The following is a 19,728-nucleotide window of genomic DNA, read 5'->3' as shown; positions in this document are numbered from 1 at the left end:
CTGGGAAAATTAATTCCCAAGGCCCTGGATCCTTTCTAAAAAGCACAGATCAAAATCCTCTAAAGCAGGGCTCAGGAAACTTTTTCTATAAAGTGCCAAAAAATGAATATTTTAGGCTTTGTGGGGTTTATGGTCTCTTTCTGCCACAGCAACTATGGAACTATGCCATTGTAGCCTGAAAGCAGCCATGAACAATACATAAATAAATTAGCATGTTGTGGGAGGAGCTTGAAAATGTGTGTTCCTAAGCCCCATCCAAGAAAATCTGATTCAGTAGGTCTGGGAAGGACCCAGGAATCTGCATTTTAGCAAGAATCCCAGGTGATCTTTTATGTCAGTGAGCTGAGGACCACACTTTCAGAAATAAGGCTTAACTTCCTCACTCCTGAATTCAGTGTATGAGGGAACAGTGAGATCCCCAAATTTCTTCCTGGAACTGCAGCCATAGAGAAGGGCCTGCCTCTATCTCTCACGCGTCCTCCTCATTGCTCATGAGAAAAAGATAATCTGAAGTTGGGTGTCTTGGGGTAATTCTAAAATAGACATGAGGATTTTCCAAGGCACTGGGTTTACCCAGAAAAGTAAAACATTGCTCTCAAGAGGAGCCGAGCCAGTGTTTTCAGCCAATAAGAAAATCTTATGGGTAACTACTCTTCTCAGAACACTTTGATTGAACCATCCAAGTGCAGCCTAACCCAAGCTCAGTTTCCTCTTTTCAACCAAGAGGTCTGAGCCCAATTCCTGCTTCATCCTAGAACACTGCTTCTAGCACCTACAAACTGAGCTTCAGGCTACTGGGGAGGCAATTGCTGTCATCTAGCATCACAGTTTCTGAATCAGGCAAAATAGCTTTGTATACTTAGACATTCAATAAATACTTACTGAGCGAGCGACTGAACCAATCCATGAGGTGTTGGATGGGTTGACAGGGCACATGGAATACTTAAATCCATAAATTGAGATGATTTCTTACAGAAGGTACACCTCTACTACTGCAGGTTTTTCAATTGGTTGGGCAAAAAAGACCAACACAGATCATGAATAAATGACAGCATATGAACCACAATGACGAAGCAACTTGCTACACACACACACACACGTACACACGTACACACGTACGCATGCATGCATATATCTAAATAAATGCTATTTCTTCAAAATCAGCATCTTGGAAGGCCTTACAGAATTATTTCAATGACACTACAAATGGGATCTCATCTTTGGAATTTGCCTCAAGAGTTAGTTTATTTTATGGTCACACTTCATTTTTTGGTCCAAAGAAGATGATTTAGTTTGATTGGACTTGGTTCCAAATGATTTCTGGTGCTTCCAGAAATCAAATGAACTCTTAAAGGATAAAAACTTACCATTCGGGCCGAGCCCGTGGCGCACTCGGTAGAGTGCTGCGCTGGGAGTGCGGCGACGCTCCCGCCGCGGGTTCGGATCCTATATAGGAATGACCGGTGCACTCACTGGCTGAGTGCTGGTCACGAAAAAAAAAAAAAAAAAAACGACAAAAAAAAAACTTACCATTCATTAGAATATTCAAAAGCTCTGAAGAGAGTACTGAAAATGAAATTCCAAGCCTGATTTGAAGAATGGCAGAATTGTTGGATCAAGTGTGTGATTTATTACAGGAAACAGCTCTGGAGGCATGAACCCACTCAGGGTAGATCAGGAGATGCACTCACTTGCCATCAATAAAGAACTTAATCCAGCTATTCTCATCCTGCAGCACAGTGGCAGGCACTGGCCAGATGCCCACCAAATCTGGTTCCTCTTCTTCCTGAGCACACAGCTGGCCTGTATTTCCCTGTCTTTTAATTACATAGACTACGTCTCTACTTCTGGCCAACTGAATGCGAGAGGAAGTGATACGAGCCCTTTCAGCCCTGGCCCCTAATACCTCCTTGGGATCTTCCATGTATCCCTCTCTTCTCTTACCTGCCAGTTGGATGCTGAGAATTCAGGGTAAGACCCTGAGGGCATAGAAGATGCTCAAGCTACTAAACTAAAAAAGCCTCGGTCCTGAATGACACTGTAATGTCATTTAACTGAATGACAGTGTAAAGCAGAGTTCCCCACCCCCTTCTAACTTGTATTAGACTGTAACATGAGCTGGAAATAAATTTATAGTGTCAAGTCACTGAGATTTGGGGGCTGTTTGTTATAGCTGCTAGCCCATCCTGACTCATACAAAAACAGAGTCCCATGTGAGCAGCAGTGCAAATCGACACTGCCATTTGAAACATTTGCCCTTGTGACTTTCAGGCTGGGGTTCATTTCTAAAACCAGTGTCATTTTTTCCATCATCAGCCTCTTGATACATACGGTATATGCCACATCTCACAGGTCAGCACTCTTTGAGCTCTCCTGCTGGCTGCTGGGGGATGGCTGCTAATCCTTAGAAATGCCACCTGCCCTCAGGGCTTCCCAAAGGGAGTCTGATGTATACCACATGGCCCATATTTTAAGCCAGGCTTCGCATTTGGTGAGTCCAGCTTTTCTAATATAGTGCCTTCTCTAACAGAAACAGAAAAGTACAGACACACACTGGTGTAATTTTTAACAAAACAAAACAGAAAAAAACCGTGGCACATCATTATTTTAGAGACTCCCATTTGGAGAACAACTCTGCCTCTTTTTAGAAGGTGGCTGTGGCCTCCTTCACCTCAATGGATGGTGGTGAGTATTCATCCTCCTCTCACCCCCAGCCCACTGGAGCTGGGGAGCAGGGAGAGGGTGCCAGCCTTGATGCTGCGAAATGGGCTGCGTTCCCAGGAGCACAGCCAACTGGGGACCCCTGAGGCTGGTGGGTCTTTCTTGCCATCTGCTTTGCCTTTCACTTGAATGTGACCTTCTCCCCGAGAAGATCACCTCATCAAGAGTCAGGGGCTCAGCCTCCACTTCCTGCCTCAAGCTGATAAACTGGCATCTATTTCTGCTTATGAGCCTCCACAAAGGAGCCCAGGTACATCTCCAAGATTCAGGGATGCTGAGCAGTGTTTAGTGAGTACAGATTTCTGCAATTCTCCTGCCTCAGAGAAGTCCAGTAGTGTGAATAATCCCCAGCCCCTGCAACCACCACAGCTGATCTCGCCTCTTGGCGTCTATGTGGTCCTCAAGGCAATAAGACACAGAAAGGAGTGAGTTGTTTGATCTAGAGTGAGCTTTGCTTCAAAAGAACTAGAGAGTGGGGTAGATTTTTGGTGTTCAAGTAAAGTTTCCAAGGCTCAGGTAAGGGAAGGGAGTATAGGACAGTGGCCAAATGAATTTGATAGGCCCAGGGGGTGGGCTGGGGACAGGGGGAAGGGCAGAGCGGAGATGGCAAACTCTGACTTGGGTGTGCAGGTCCCGGCTATTGGCTCGTGAAGGTGTCCCACTGTGTCTGTGGCTGGCAATATACAGCGTGGCCTACTGAGGCAGGAGGACTCCACTCTGCTCTGAAATTGCAGGCTAGCAAGCACCAAGAAGCACTGCGGTTCTCATGGTTTTGGTGGTTTTTTCCTTTCTGTGTTGCCCACAGTAAGTTTCACAGAATCAGCAAAGTGGTAAGAGAATATTCTTAAGATACTCCCCCGCACTCTCTACCCACACCCCCTTTTATCTCCTTGAAAAAATGTGAGTCTCATTTTATTTCGTACTCACAGCTCCATGTGGAGGCACGTAGCAATTCTAATTCCCATTTTACAGAGAAGGAAACCAAGGCTGAGGAGATTAAGAAGGCTGCCCGAGGTCACAGAGCTAGTAGCGGGTAGAGCCAGGGTTCAAACAGATTTTTCTTCCTCAAATGCCATGAATGTGCAACTGCACCAAACTCCCTCTCAAGTGAGCCCCCTTGATGGAGTTTGGATGTGTTGTCCCCTCCAAAACTCATGTGGAAATTTGATCCCCAATGTGGCAGTGTTGGAAACTGATTGAGTCATGGGGGCGGATCCCTCACGAATGGATTAATGCTTTCCATGGGGGAGGGGGGATTAATGAGTGAGTTCTCGCTCTATTAGTTCCCGTGAGAGCTCCTTGCTTTAAAAGACCCTGGCACTTTCTCTCTCTTGCTTCCTCTCTCTTGCTTCCTCTCGCCATGTGATCTGTTTGTACCCGCCGGCTGCCTGCCACTTTCTGCCATGAGTAGAAGCAACCTGAGGCCCATGCCAGATGCAGCTGTCCCAGAATCGTAAGCCAAATAAACCTCTTTTCCTTATAAGTTACCCAGTCTCAGGTATTTCTGTTATAGCAACACAAAACGGACTGAAACACCCCTTAAAAGTAAAAGGTAGGGAGAAGAGCTGTTAGGCTGAATGTAAGCCTGCTTTTGTTGGAGTGAGCAGGACTGAAGCCATGTTGGGACATGAAACTGCATAGGCTGTAGGCAAATTTTAAAAAGACAGTTTTTTTCTTGGCATGCATTTCTCTGAGTTTACTCTTTTCCCATGGTTACTTGATATTTCGAACCTTGGTGATAGGGCAAGAGAACATTATTTACCTGAATGTGAAGTTGTTTTCCAGCCAGCCTGAAGCTGCAGACTCGCACATACTACCCAGACCCTGAGATAAGGATGGGAGCAGAAACCAGATGGAGCCTTGGTGAGACCCTGCACCTGCAACCCTGCATGAAGCCCTCACTGTGCATATGCCCCCCTTCTGCTTTCCATTTCCCATGTTCTATTCCCTCAGCCCCCTCTTTAAAAACCCCTCAGTAAGCCTGAGTCTTTGAGATGGCTTTAGTCTGGCCATTCTCCTTCAGGTTTACTGGACAGATGGGTTAGCCTAACATCTCTCCTCAGGTCACTGGTATACCTGAATAAAAGCTAACTTCCATTTTTGCCAGTGTTTGACTTTTCTGTTTATTTTTTGTCTGGGGGCAGGCAGCGGGACCTGTGAGTTTGGTAACAATTTTGGGGAGCCTCAGCCAGGAGCTGAGTGGCCCCTGTAATGCTTTCTTTTGCTTGGGTCCTCCTGCCTCTTTTGTCTTTGCACACTTCTTTCTCTTGGTTCAGAAGCCTGCCATATTCCCTAACCAAACTGGTTCCAAACCCACTTTCCCCAAGAAGTCTCCTGGATTTCTTCTTCACCCCTTGTCTCCTCAGCACTGGTGACTTCATCTTGCAGCATGTCACTTGGCTGCATGCTGCATGCTCTGTAGTCAGGCTCCAGCCACTTCCTGTGTGCAGCTCCATGCCTCCCCCAGCTCCTCAGCCCACAACTCAGGTGTAGTAGGCAGAATGGGGCCCCTCCAAAGACAGCCAGGACTGTGAGCACATCACTTACATGGTAAAAGGGACTGTGCAGATGTGATTAGGTTAAGGATCTTGAGGTGGAAAATTATGCTGAATTATCCTGGCGGGCCTGATCTATTCACAAGGGTCCTTAAAAGCAGAAGAGGGAGGCAGGAAAGTCAAAGAAGGAGATGTGAGGGCAGGAGCAGAGGGTGGGGTAAACATGACGGCTGATTGCTGGCTTTGAAGATGGGAGGGGCCATGGCCAAAGAATGTGGGCAGCCTCTAGAAGTTGGAAGAAGGAGACCGATTCTCCCCTACAGCCTCCAGAAGCAGCCCTGCAAACGCCTTGATTTTAGTCCGGTGAGACCCATTTCAGACTTCTGGCCTCTAGAACTATAATAAAACACATTATGCTGTTTAAGCCACTGAATGTGTGTGATGTGTCACAGTGGCATAGGAAAGTGATGCCTCAGGATTGCGTGTTCTCTTGGCTTTGTTCCTGCCTGCACGCCACCCCCCAACCCACTCCCACGGGCTTCAGTAGTCAGTGCTTAGCATACAGTGGGGACTCTGGGAACCGCAGATGCCAGTCGCAGCCCCTCCAGAGGTCTGGCTGGTTGCTCAGCCTCGGCTCCCGCTTGTCTAATCTCAGTGTGGGAACCCCCACTGGCCCTCCCTCTGCACACTCCAGTGTGGCCAGGAGAGCAGAAGCACCCATAAGGCGGAGAGCAGATCTGAAGCTGGATTCCTCCTGAGCCTAGACCATGTGAATCGACCTTTTAAATAAAGCCCTAGAAAGTGGTGAGGATGGATTTTTACTCTCATTCTTCAGGCTTTCCTCCCCATTCTCCCAGCACACAGGGTGGTGGACATGCCCCTTCAGGACCCAACCTTGCACACCTTTCCCTACTTCTCTTGCCTCCTGCTGCCTCATCCTGTGTGCTCCTGAAATCCTGAACCACCCTCAGCCCCCACTCACCATTTCTCCTCTCCTTGCCTCTGAGCACACAGTCCCTTTGGTTTGGAATGCCCTGGCCCTCCTCTCTGCCCAGCTGAGTGCATGGGCACGGGTCATTTATCTCCTCCGTCGGGTAACCCTCCCCGACCACCATCAGAGTGGGTTAGAGGCTCCCCTGCCCAGCCACAGACCCTGCATCTGCCTCCGTCACTGCCCTCACTGCTCCTGGGGCCCCTTCTTCAGTTCTCAACTCTCCTCCTCTGCCCATGCAAAGGATGGAGATACCACCCAAATTCCCTTTGACAGAGACAGAGGGAACACTTCTGCCCCCTCCCCATCCTTGTCATCCTGTATTTGCTCCTCTCCATGGAGGGGAGAGTCCAATCTAATTGGCTGGAACTTAGGCCACGTTGCATTGGTAGGCAGGGCCCCGAGCTGAAAGGTAAGGTGTGACACCACACAATCTCTGCCAGTCTATTACTGGGTGACCAGGCCAGCTGGTTATTCTCTGTCTTGGTTCCAGCTCCTCATCCAAGGGTCTTTGGGGCCTATGAAATCTCAGAAGGAAGAAAATTAGACACTCGAGGACTTGTCTCATGCTTCTGACCTAAGTTGCATTTTCCACTACAGCTCTTAACAAAAGATTTGCACTCTTGTCCTGGTATTAATACATAAAATGGCACACTCTTTCCATCCTTAAACATACTCCCTCAGTCAGAAACCTGGAAAGAAGGAAGAATGACGAGATCCTGAACTCAAACTCCCACACTGGTTTATAATTGTTTGTGCAGGATGCACCCTATTGTATAGATTGGAGGACTCGTTAGCATGACTCTCAGGGACATCTGAGAAAATGACCTCTGTTCTGGTCCCAGCCCTGAGCTTAAGAATGCTGTGGGATTGGGCTATGCTCACCCTGAAAGTCTGAGGGTGGTGGCTGAGGAGTTCCTTTATACCTGAATGGCCTGTGATTATATTTTTGCATCATAAAGCTCTGAGATTGGTGAGGTGGGGTGGTTTCAGGCACCTGTCTACGAAGTTGTGTGTACAGTTGCTCCAGCCATGGATGAATGGGTGGATGGGTAGATGGGCAGGTCAATGGGTGAGTAGATGGGTAGATATATGCGTGGATCACTGGGTGAGTGGGTAGATGAGTGGATGAATCATTGGATGGATCAATCGATAAAAAACTTGGCCTGAAGGGGGATATCCATGGTCCCAGAAGGCCCAATACATTTTCATTCATTCAGACATTATCACCTAGAAGTGGGCACTCCTTGGTAAAACTTTTAGGCTAGGAATCTGCCCCTTAGAAAGTGTTGCTAGTCTCACTGCCATATATACTATCTGTACTGACATTTTCTGGGCACCCTTCAGATAAGTAAATGCTGAGTGTCTGACCCAGTGACATGTATCTTTCGTCTTTCTGACAATTTGTACTTACTACTGACGTTTGTCAATATATAGATTGTATATGACACCTCTCAGTGTGCCACTTCAGATCTTCTCTGCCCCACCTGTCTCCGGGGCCAAGGCCACTTGTTCCATCTCAGCTGCCACTGCAACAACCAATTCTGGTTGGGCTCCAGCCAGTTTCTGCTTGCTGCATAACTTCTAGGCACTCACACAAGTGCAAATCACAAGTGCAGGGCGGCTAATGCTCACTTAGGGCTAACCTTTGATTACAGGAAACTGGAAGCAGTAGATAAATCTGAACCCTTCCCACCTCTGGAAGAGGGGTCTTAAGACACAGGTGTTCCTACGGTGTCTCAGGAGGGGCCTTCGAGATGAAGCATTCACTTGCACAAGGTATTAAGTAGTTGTGAACCTTCTTTCCTGCTTCTCTCCTCTTTTCCTCACTCCTGCTTCCCTGGATGCACTCCCCAACAAAGCAGTAGCTCTCTGTAAATTTCTGCCTTCCAGGAAACCCAGGCTAAGACCTGATTAATATTACTATTTATACAATCTAGTCTGAGATTTTTGGACCTCATTAGAGGTTTAGCCTGTTTAGCATTTGCCTCCTGCAATAGACAGTGAGCTATTCATTTTGGTATCCCCAATGCTGAGTATAATGTTTGAAGTCTTTACCACGCCCCATTCTCTTATTTGTTTCCATAAAATTAATTACATTGGGAAGGTGCTCTTCCTGGATATCTGAATCTTCTGTTATGTATAGTTTTCAATCTTGGTATCATCTTTTTCAAACTCTGCTGGTTTTCAAACTTGGTGCTATCTTTTTCAGAGGGGTTACTTTTTTAGCTTGTTATGCAGAATTCTAAAAAAGCAAAAAGCAGATTCAGTAAAGGCTTATGTGATAGGCCAAAAAATGGTCCCTCAAAAAGATACCTATGTCCTATTCCCTGGAACCTGAAAATGTTTCCATATTTGCAAAGCCTTTGCAGATGTGATTTAATTAAGGATCTTGACATGGAGAGATTGTCCTAGATTATCCTGTTGGTCCCCAAATGCAGTCATACGTATCCTTATAGAGGGAAACAGGCAGACTTCACACACACAGTGGAGAAGGTGATGTGATGATGGGACAGAGAGATTTGAAGATGCTGGCCTTGAAGACTGGAGTGATGTGATCACAAGTCAGGGAATGCTGGCAGCCACTAGAAGCTGTAAAAGGCAAGGAATGAATTCCCCCAGAGCCTCTCAAGGGAGGTTGGCCCTGCTGACATGTTGATTTTAGCCCAGTGATACTGATTTCAGACTTCTGGTCTCCAGAACTGCAAGAGAATAAACTTCTTGTTTCTAAGCCACCCGGTTTGCGTAATTTGCTGTAGTAGCCACAGGAAACTACTTTTTAAGCTTCTTCTTAAAAAGGGCCCTTAGAGATCATCCAACTCATCCCTTCATGAAGTCTTCCTTTTATGGTGTTTCTATTCCCCATGTGCCTATTGCTAACTCAAAGGTTGCTTTCTTTCTTCTAATGATGCTCAGAAATCTGGTATTTAACCAAAGGTAGGATTTGTGAACAGTAATCATAAATGAGATTTTATCTTCCAGGAGAGAATATTACAATCTTGCTGGCCCCTCACCATGACCTTCCCAGCCCTCACCCACTCTGAGTCCCTTCCTTCCAACAGGCCAGTTTTTCTCAACATGGTCCAAGGACTGCATGCATTGACTCACCTCAGGCACTTGTGAAAGGCCAGAACTCCACCCAAACTTACCAAGTAAAAAAGTCTATGTGTGAGGTGCAGAAATCTGCACTCTTAACAAGCATTTCAGGTGATTCTTAGCGCACAGTCTCATGAGAACCTCTACTATAGAACAAGTCAGATGTGACCCAACAGTACTTCCCTCCATGGCTCAGTGGTAAAACCACTGACCCTGGCCCAGGTGCTGAGCTTATCTGGGGGAAACCATTGCCCCCAGTGCTGACATTTATGCTGAATGCCAGGTGAGCTCACAGAGGAACCAAAAGAGTCCTGTTCCCTCATGCCACTCATGCCACGAAACAGCTGCATAGGTGTTCAGAGAGTCAGGGACCACAGATACTTTTGACAACATGAGTTGCCATTAGGCAATTCATGATGTTAACTTTTCAATTAAAAAGATCTTCACTAAACAATAATAGCTTACAAATGCTTGTACCCTTTGATTCTGCAATTCTACTTTTGGGAATTTATCCTACAGATATACTTTACACTTGTACATGTGCGCAAGATTATTCACTGCAGAACTGATTGTAATAGCAAAAGACTGGAAAGAATCCAAATGTCCATTATTATCCAACTGGTGAAATAAACTACAGCACATTCAAACAATGAAACATAATGAGGAAACTCTATATGGATTGATATGGAAATGTTTCCAAAATAGATTGTTAAGGAAAAAAACAAAGTGCAGAAAATGTGTATAATACGTTACCTTTTGTGTATAAAAAGAACGTGATGAAAACTCACATTCTGCTGAAAGTATGCATGAGAACAGTGGTTACCTCTGGGCCGGGGGACAGGAGCTGAAGAGATGGAGAAAAAGAATGGGAGGGAGAATTTTCACTCTATATGATTATACCTTGGGGCTTGGAACCATATGAGTGTATTATTTATTCAAAATATAAATAATGATAAAATTAAATAAGCATTTATTGTGGCCGTCAGAACAAGTCATCTGGTTTTGGTTCTCCACATCTGATGGTGTCCCATGTGGAGCTCTTCAGACAGGACGCCGTGTTGCAGAGGCCAGGCCATTCCTAATGTCACCCTGGGTCAGACGCGGTACTCCAGACCAGAATGCAGATTTCCACTGTCCAAAGCAGCAGGGAAGGATGGCGCCTGCGTTTCTTACTAAAGAGAAGCAGCTCCACAAAGGTTTCAGATTTGGGTCCAATGTGCACAGGACAGCTCCAAAAAAGGAGGACCCCATGCTGCTTCTAGTACTGAGGCATCAGCTGCTCCCGACTCACGCGGGAGGAGTGGTGGTAGCGATCCCGAGTGGCAAAGTCTGCGTTCTCCTGGGTGAGCTGAGTCATCGCCATGTCAACCCTAGCCAGGGATGGTGCCAGAACAATCTGCTCCTGGTGGGACCGCATGCTCCTTCAGTGAGAGAGACACAGAGGACGGCGAGAGAAGAAGTGGAGATGAACAGCGGAGTCTACTCAGGATAGAGAACTTCTTTGCAAAAATGTCAGTTGTACTCATTATTTAACATGTGTTGAAAACATAATCATTGAAAGCAACATATACAAGAGTTTATGAACTCAAAGAATGAGAAATACTAGGTATCAAATAAGGAGAGAGAGTGATATTTACCCGACTTAAGTAGAAAAGTATAAAACGGTACCCACGTGACAGGAGATAACCCACAAAGAGAATTTTGCCTTCCTAATGGTGTCCTGTTGGGGGTTTTCTTTGCTTTTTTGTCAAATGAAATAATGGAAGGGAGAGGCTGGAAAATTGTGAAGAATGGAAAGAGAAACCTTCTCTTTGATTCACTGAAAGGAAAATTGCATGAGAAATGATTTCCAGAGCTAAGGTTTACATAGCAAGCAGCTAAGATATAAACTTACAAAGGCTTTTGATACCGGGGCGGCTTGAAAACAGAGGGCAAGTCCACTGTTACTGGAGTTTCTGCATACAGTTTGAGATGGAATAAACTGGTAAGGAAATGTTAGATACGCAGGGGGAAAGTGCTAGAAGCAGCAGGGAGGAAGGGAAGCTTGGACAGCAGTCAGGGCAGCTACAGAAGACAGATACAGTCGCAGCTCTCTCCCTAACCAGCTTAGTGGCCTCAGGAAACCTCTTTTCCTCCTTATACCTCCATTTTCTCATCTTCCCAGGTTTCTTTCAATTTCTAATCTCTATTAAGTCCTTAAGTCATAAGTTAGGCATGGATTTCCTCTGTAAAATTTCACTTTAAAACAATCATATACTTTACTAGCAGTAAGGTTCAATTGTTTAGATAAGGAATATATTTGAGAGTTGTAAAAAGGTAGATATCTAATCTTATAAATCTGTGAAACTTAAGCAGAAAGCTTCAGTTGACTCTCTGGCAGAATGTCCTGCTACAGACGTTTGGATCATGTGGCTAAGGCATTGCAGCCAGTCGCTCGTTGAGAACATATCCAAATTATATAGGTTCAGGGTTTCTGAGAACTGAATTAACTTCTATACAAGATTAAATTTTCAAAAAGGAAGGCTAGGAAGTAACAAAAAATCCATACCACTCAACATGTAAATATTCTTGCCAATGCATTTTTCCTCTTAGGTGAAACCATTACATTCTTCTGAGTTCAGGGAAATAATATACTTGACTTTTTAGTCTACAGTGGTTTAAGAATCTTCCCCTGGACCAATGCTAGGGCTTCAGGAAAGAAAGCCTCGTCAAGGTCAAGCTTAACCTTACGTAGTTACTGGGAATTGCAGGTGTAACAGTGGAGGTAACAAATTCTTCTGCCCAAACACTCTCTACATTCTTCTTTGATTTTGAAGAGCTTTGGGGGCTGTAGTTGGGTGGAAAACTCAAAACAACTAAATAGAAAACACGGCTACCAATTTCTATTTTTAGATGAATCAGCTTTTCTTGGTCCTTTCATCCTCCTGAATAACCATTAGAAAATATTGCCCAGTAGCCATGGTGAGGCCGGGGGGGTGACGCTGACCTGGCTGAGGCCTTCACATCACGTCACTAGCCCACGGAGCCTGACGCCTGTGCTGTGATGGCGTGGACCGAGTTCCATTCCAACCAGAGCACTGCCCTTTTCTAAGAATAATCTCCTCCTAACACATTCTTCTTTCTACATAGCACCGCAGTGACCTCGAGGTGAAATCCCAGGAATTCAGAGCGCAAGGTAAGGAGTGATAACCTCCCATGGCCATTTTAGGCTTTAAAACTGAAAATGACTAAAAATATTCCCATAAATCAGACAAGGTCAAATGTTATCACCCACACCACCTGCAGCTCCAGAACCTTAGGCAGCTTCAACACAGAATCCATCTCCACTTAAACTCTACTCTCCCTCAGGACGAGGCTGTAGGGAAAGAGATCAGTGCAGGTGTGCTGTGAGCTGCATCACCCAACCCTGGGCTTCAGACTGAATGGGAGGCAGAGCGGTCACCCCACCCTTCCTGTAGCTCCACACAGGACGTGTGGCCCAGCCTGCGCTGGCAGCGAGCAGGGAGTCCTCCCGGGGCGCACCCTCCCTGCTGGTTTCTTCAGGCCCTGCTCTTTTTCTTCATCCTCCCTAGGTCTGGGGGCAAGGTTTCATTTCTTGTGCCAACCTGAATGGACTGGTTGTGCTTGTGAAGAGTTGTCTGAGAAAGGATCCTGGGGAAAGGGGAGTTACTGATTAATGGTGCAGTTTCAGCTGGGGGAGATGAAAGTGTTCCAGAGAGGGATGGTGGTGGTGGCTGCATAACTATGCGACAGGGACTAACACCACTGAACTGTGCACTTAAAATGGTTAAGATGGTAAATTTTATGTTATATATATTTTGCCACAATTTTTAAAAAGTGAGAAAAAACAATTCTGAACTTATATCGGGGATCAATGGGAAAGGGTCCCCCAATCCATTAGCAATGTCTGGACATGGGAGGTGGAAATATTGACTAGTGCGACCCAGACATCTACAGTATCAAACACACACCAACAAAATGAAACCAAATAAACACTTGGTTGGGTTCTGCCTGGACTTTCCCAGCCTGCAGCTTTGGCTCCTCACTGATACTGGAAGGGGCCGGGAGGGTGCGAGTAATTCCCCAGAATCCTGAGGCCTTAATAGGTGAGGAAGCATTGGCTTTGCAGGAGTGTAGGAGAAGGAAACAGAGCGGGGCACACATGAAACATTCCGCCTTCTCCTGTCTCCCGTGAAAGTTGATTTCCTCTCCCCGTGTATCCGAACCTGGAGGTCCCACAGAAATCATCCAGGATCTCAGCTTTATTTCTGTACTTGGCTCTGCACTGTCACCAACAGTCATGTCAATTGCCTCTGACTTGAGACGGAAGAATGTGAGTCCTTGGCTTTACATTTCCCTTAGAGCTTAATCCTGCCTGTGATTACATGTTGATGCTAATGTGTCTTAGACTGTGAACCCACTGAGAGGAGCTCTCTTGACCTCTCACTCCAGTAATCAGATTCTAAACAAAGCCTCTGTTTGTGACGACTGAGGATAAGACGGGAAGAGGACATGAGCCAGAGGAAGCTTGCAGTGAGCTGAAGCTGGGGGTCAGGTGTGGTGGCAGGCAGCGAGGAGCACATTCTCAGTCTCCTGGAAGTTCCCCAGGGTCAGGCTCCCATGCCACAATTCAGGCCCAAGCCCAGCTGGAATGGGACACCCTTAGCACCTCCCAGAACTCTGGGACACTCATCCATCCTGATATTGGCCCTGAATTGGCACAGACCTGCAGGAAGGGATCAGAAGAGACTTCATCCACTGGAAGAAGCTGAAGTTGGAGGCTGATCCTGCGAGGAAGACATATACATAAATATTTATGAAGGCTCTACATATGCATCTAGAACCCCAGATTTAATAGGGTGAATGTATACCCCCGACACACACACACACACACACACACACACACACACACACACACACAGAATTAGCACACACACGTTGTGGACTAAAGGATACAAAACTATGCTATCTACCCTAAGTGAAGCATTGTGCAGTATATACATATATTGAAATAATACTGTACTCCACAAAAATGTAGAAGTAAATGTTAAAATAAAATTCAGAAAAATACACACTCACACAATATTTTTTCCTTTTTCAGTCTAACCAAACAACATTCACCATAATACTCCCTGACAGAAGCCTCCTAAGGACTGTGTACCTATGTGTAGTTTCCAAAAATTTATTTCTAAACTCCAAAATCCCAAGAAAGAAACTAGATAAAATGTTACAAAGAAGAAAATCAAAGGACTTGCTAACTTCAGTCTTAGGAATTTAAATATTGGTAATATTTTTTCTTAGATGCACACTGGTATGTGTTGATCGCATGCTATAAAATCCTCTGCTAGACCATACACTCTTTGTGAATAGGGAACATGCCTTTTTCATCCTGTAACCTTCACAGTACCTTACAGGATCTGGCACTTAGGAAGTTTTCGACAGGTGTTAAGTGAATCAAATAGCTCACCATGTAGAAATGTTAGAGCTGAAATTTGAAGTGAGATTGTTGTTGATACTGGCCAAATAATCCTGGTATCAGACACACTGATTTAAATAGGGTTTACCAATCTTTTTAAAAAAACCTATCCCTCCTTTGGTGTGGGTTTTTAAAAAAATCTTGCATAATAAATTATATATAACTTTAGAAAAACAGATCAATGTAATTTTAGAAAATCTTTTCTAAATTATATATGCATATATGTGGCAGACATATAGTTAAAAATTGATTCCTTAGGTAATGTTCAATATATGATCAGGAAGTTAGCACTATTTTAAGAGGCTTATCTTAGAGTCTTGGTTAATCCAACAGTATGCAACTGACAATGTGTTCATTCAGTATCATTTAGGGTTCTTATGGTTAAAGGGAGGATAAATTTTAGATTTGCATTAATATCTGCAACTGTGAAGAGAAGATTCCTAATATACTTTGAGATTGTCAGACGGAAGAAAATAAACTCTTTATTAACCAACCCTATTTATGGTGTGGTCATTTAGATTCTAAATTACCTCAACTTTAGGTAGGCATTGGCCAGAAATTTGATTTCTTACTTGCCTGTGAATAAATTTCTGGAAAATATTTAAACCTTAAGATCAAACTATTTTTTAAGAAATTTAGAAGCAATCACTGATGTGATCACTATGTTAATTAAAGTAAATTCTATCCATGAAATTAGCTAATATAAGAACCTCTTCTTAGTATTACTATTTTTTTCCTTTAAAAAAAAAAACCAGCTTTGCTGAGGTTTTAGTATGTTTTTTTTCCTAGAAGTTTTGTAATTTTAGATTTTTTTTCTAAGTAATAGACTATTTTTATAGCTGTTTTAGGTTTACAGGGTAATTGAGTGGAAAGTACAGATAGTTCCCATATCTCCCCCCCGAACACAATTTCTCCTATTGTTAACATGTTACATTAGTATGGTATATTTGTTATTTATTTATTTATTTATTTTGGACACTGGCCCATAAGTGGATCTGAACCCTTGAACTTGGTGTTATCAGCACCATGCTCTACCCAACTGAGCTAACCAGCTAGCCCACATTTGTTACAATTATGAACCAATATTGACATATTACTATTAACTCAATCTTACATTAGCGTTCCCTCTTTGTGTTGTACATTTCATGGGTTTTGTCAAATGCATAGTGTCATGTACAAACAATCACAGTATCATACAGAATAGTTTTGCTGCCCTAAAAATCCTGTGTTCTACCCTCCTCCCCGAAGCCCTGAAAACCACTCATTTTATTCCATTACCTCAAACATTTCTTATTTGTGTTGGGAACATTCAAAATCCTCTCTTCTAGTTAATTGAAAGTATACAGCAAATTGCTATTCACTATAGTCTGCCTCCAGTGCTACAGGACACTAGACACTATTCCTCCCGTCCAGCCGCACTTCCGTATCAGTTCACCGACCTCTCACTATCCCACTCTCGCCGCCCTTCCCAGCCTCTGGTAACTGCCATTCTACTCTCTGCTCCTATGTGATCAACCTTCTTAGCTCCCACATACGTGTCAGAACATGCGGTATTTTACTTCTGCCTACCACCCCCCCAACTGGTCCTGGTGCTTCCCCGTATGGCCCTGTGTGGCACACCGTGCCTCTTGCTTCTAGAGATCTGTGAGTATAAACTTCTTCCTTCATGACAGTCATTTCTGGGTCTGTGTTTTACCATAACTGATTAAAACAAATACCGGGTACATTTTCAAAACAAACTGTGTGTATTTAAAGGCTATAATTTGGTCTGTGTTGACGTATATACTGTGAAACCATCACACAAGCAAGATAATAAAGATACCCATCACCTCCAAAAATTTCCATAAGCCACTTCATAAGACCTCCTTCATGCATCCCCACCCCACCCTATCCAAAAGCAACCACCAATCTGCTATCATTATAGATTAGTTTGCATTTCCAATAATGATATATTTCTATAATAATATACTATGCACCCTTTCTGTCTGGTTTCCTTCACTCAGCATAATTATTTTGAGATTCATCCATGTATCAATAGCTGATCCTTTATTACTGAGTACATTCCACTCTATAGATATACAATCATTTATTTATTGTCACCTCTTGATGGACATTTGAGTTGTGTCCAGTTTTGGGCTATTACAAATTAATCTGCTATGAATATTCATATACATATTTGTGTATGATCATATGCTTTCAGTGCTCTAGGGTAAATATCTAGGAATACAATAGCTGGATCATATAGTAGGTACACATTTAACATTTTAATAAACTGCCAACTTTTACAAACTGGTTGTATCATTTTACATTCCCACCAGAGTATATGATAGTTTTAGTTGCTTCATGCCCTTGCCACCACTTGGTACGGACAGGATTTTAAATTTTAGTCACTCTAATAGGTATGTCGTAGTATCATACGGTGGTTTTAAATTGCATTTCCCTAATGACTAATGATGTTGAGCATCTTTTCATGTGTTTATTTACCATTCATTTACCTTCTTTGAATAAGTCTATTTAAAACGTTTACACATTTTTGTTTTTTGTTTTTGGTATTCTTTTCTTATTGAGTTTTGAGAGTTTCTATATGCTCTGGATACAAATCCTTCATCAGATATGTGACTTGCTAATATTTTCTCACAGTCTGTGGCTTGCGATTGCATTCCTTCACCAGTGTTTTTGAAGATCAGAAGTCCTTAAATTTGATGATGTCAATGTTGTCAATGCTTTTCCTGCTTTTGTTGTTGTATCAAAGAAATCTTTGCCTACCTCACAGTCACAAAGGTTTTCTCCTCCATTTTCTTTCAGAAATTTTATAGTTTTAGGTTTCACATTTAGTTCTAGTATCCATTTTAAGTTATTTTCAGATGGTATGATATTTGGGTTGATGTTTGCTTTTTGCATATAGATTTCTAATTGTTCCAGTGTCATTTGTTCAAAAGACTTCTTTTCCCCCCACCAAATTGTCTTTGCACATTTTTCTGAAAATAAATGGGCCATATATGTGTAAGTCCAAACCCTCTATCCTGTCCATGATTCATTTGTCTACCTTGTTCCAAACCATGCTTATCTTGGTGACTTTGGCTTTAAAATTAGTCTTGAAACCAGAAAGTGCAAGTCTTTCAACTTTGTCTTTCTTTTACAAGGTTGGTTGGGCTATTCTAGGTTCTCTGCATTTCCATAAATATTTTAGAATCTGCTTGCCAATTTCTACAAAAAAGGCAGCTGAGATCTTTACTGGGATTGTGTTGTATCTATATAACAATTTGGGGATGATTAACATCTTATGAATATTGAGTCTTCCAATTCATGAACATAGTATATGTTGTTCATTTATTTCTTTAATTTACTCTTTGATTTCTTCTCAGAAATATTTTGCAGTTTTCCTTTTCTCATCTGTAAATATGGTGAATTACACTGATTAATTTCAAATGTTAAATCAATCTTGCATTCCTGGGATAAACCCACTTGGTCATGATGTGCTCATATCATCATTTTTATATACCACTGGATTCATTTTGTTAAAATTTTGTTCATCTAAGTTGTCAAATTTATTGGCATAAAGCTGTTTATAATATTACTTTATTTTCCTTTTAATAGCTGTAGTATCTGTAGTGATATCGTCACACTCATTCCTGGTATTGGTAATTTGTGCCTTCTTTTATTCTGATCAATCTGGCTAAAGGTTTATCAATTTTATTGATCTTCTCACATAACCAGTTTTTTGTTCCACTGGGTTTCATCTGCTCTTATTTTTTTTAGTTTCTTAAGTTGGTAGCTGGGGTCACTGACTTGAGAACATTCTTCTTTTCTAATATAAGCATTTGATGTTATACTCATAAATTTCCCTTGTGTATTGGGTTAACTACATCCTACAATTTTGATATTTTGCATTTTTATTTCCATGCAGTTCAAAATACCTTATAATTTCACTTCTGCTTTCTTCTTTGAACCATGGGTTATTTACTTAGTGTTATTTAGTATTCTTTAGTTTTTAAATATTTAGGGACTTTCTAATATCTTACTGTTATTTCTTTCCTTTTTTTTTTTAAAGATGACTGGTAAGGGTAAGGTGATCTTAACCCTTGACCTGGTGTTGTCAGCACCACACTCTCCCAAGTGAGCTAACCGGCCATCCCTATATAGGGATCTGAACCCTTGGCCTTGGTGTTATCTCCCAAGTGAGCCATGGGCCAGCCCGTTATTTATTTCTAATTACCTCCCCCTTTGGTCAGAGGAGATACTTTATTCTCAAATTGACTTGAATACTTTTAAATTTACTGAAACATTTTTATGTCCTAGAATATGGTCTATTCTGGTAAATGTTTTATGTACACTTGAACAGAATGTATATTCTGCTGTTGTTGGGTGGAGTGTTTCTATAAATGTCAATCAGGCCAGTTTTGCTGACAGTGTTATTCAAATCTTCTATAGTCTTACTGACTTTTTGACTACTTGTTTTATCAATTGTTGGAAGAGAGATGTTGAAATCTCTGGCTATGACTGTGAACTTTTCTATTTCTTCTCACAGTTTTATCAGGTTTTGCTTCATGTATTTCAAAGCTGTTAAATGCATAAATGCTATGATTTATTATGTCTTCATGATGAATTTTTCTCTGTATGAAATGACCCTCTTTATCCCTAGTAATATTCTTTCTTCTGAAATCTACTTTGTCTGATGTTAAACAGCCACTCCAGCTCTCATTCTTGATTAATGTGAGCCTGGTATATCTTTTTCCATCCTTTTACTTTTAACTTACTTGTGCTTTTATATTTACACTTGATCTTAGCCAAAAGGCCGAGAAGCGATGTGCTTTTATATTTAAAAGAGATTTCTTATAGGCAGCACATAGTTGGATAATGATTTTTTTATCCTTTGCCATTTAATTGGGGGTGTTTAGACCACCTATATTTAGTGGCTAGGTTAATATAAAACATCTTGCTATTTGATT

At 42.7% G+C, this 19,728-nt stretch overlaps 1 protein-coding gene across 1 annotated transcript in view; it reads right to left on the bottom strand.

The window, feature by feature from the left end:
* Window positions 1-10,561: 10,561 nt before the first annotated feature.
* The window catches only part of SLC12A8 (solute carrier family 12 member 8), a 146,760-nt gene continuing 137,593 nt past the window's right edge, over window positions 10,562-19,728 (bottom strand). The window contains exons 12-13 of the mRNA XM_063108737.1: window positions 14,030-14,090; window positions 10,562-10,724 (exon numbers count right to left, since the gene is read on the bottom strand). Coding sequence (XP_062964807.1) covers window positions 10,562-10,724; window positions 14,030-14,090 — 224 coding nt within the window. The remainder of the gene's footprint in view (window positions 10,725-14,029; window positions 14,091-19,728) is intronic.

The sequence above is a fragment of the Cynocephalus volans genome, chromosome 1, assembly GCF_027409185.1.
Source record: "Cynocephalus volans isolate mCynVol1 chromosome 1, mCynVol1.pri, whole genome shotgun sequence".
NCBI lineage: Eukaryota > Metazoa > Chordata > Mammalia > Dermoptera > Cynocephalidae > Cynocephalus > Cynocephalus volans.
Note: the sequence above shows the minus strand (reverse complement) of the source record. Positions and strands in the feature narration are given on the sequence as shown.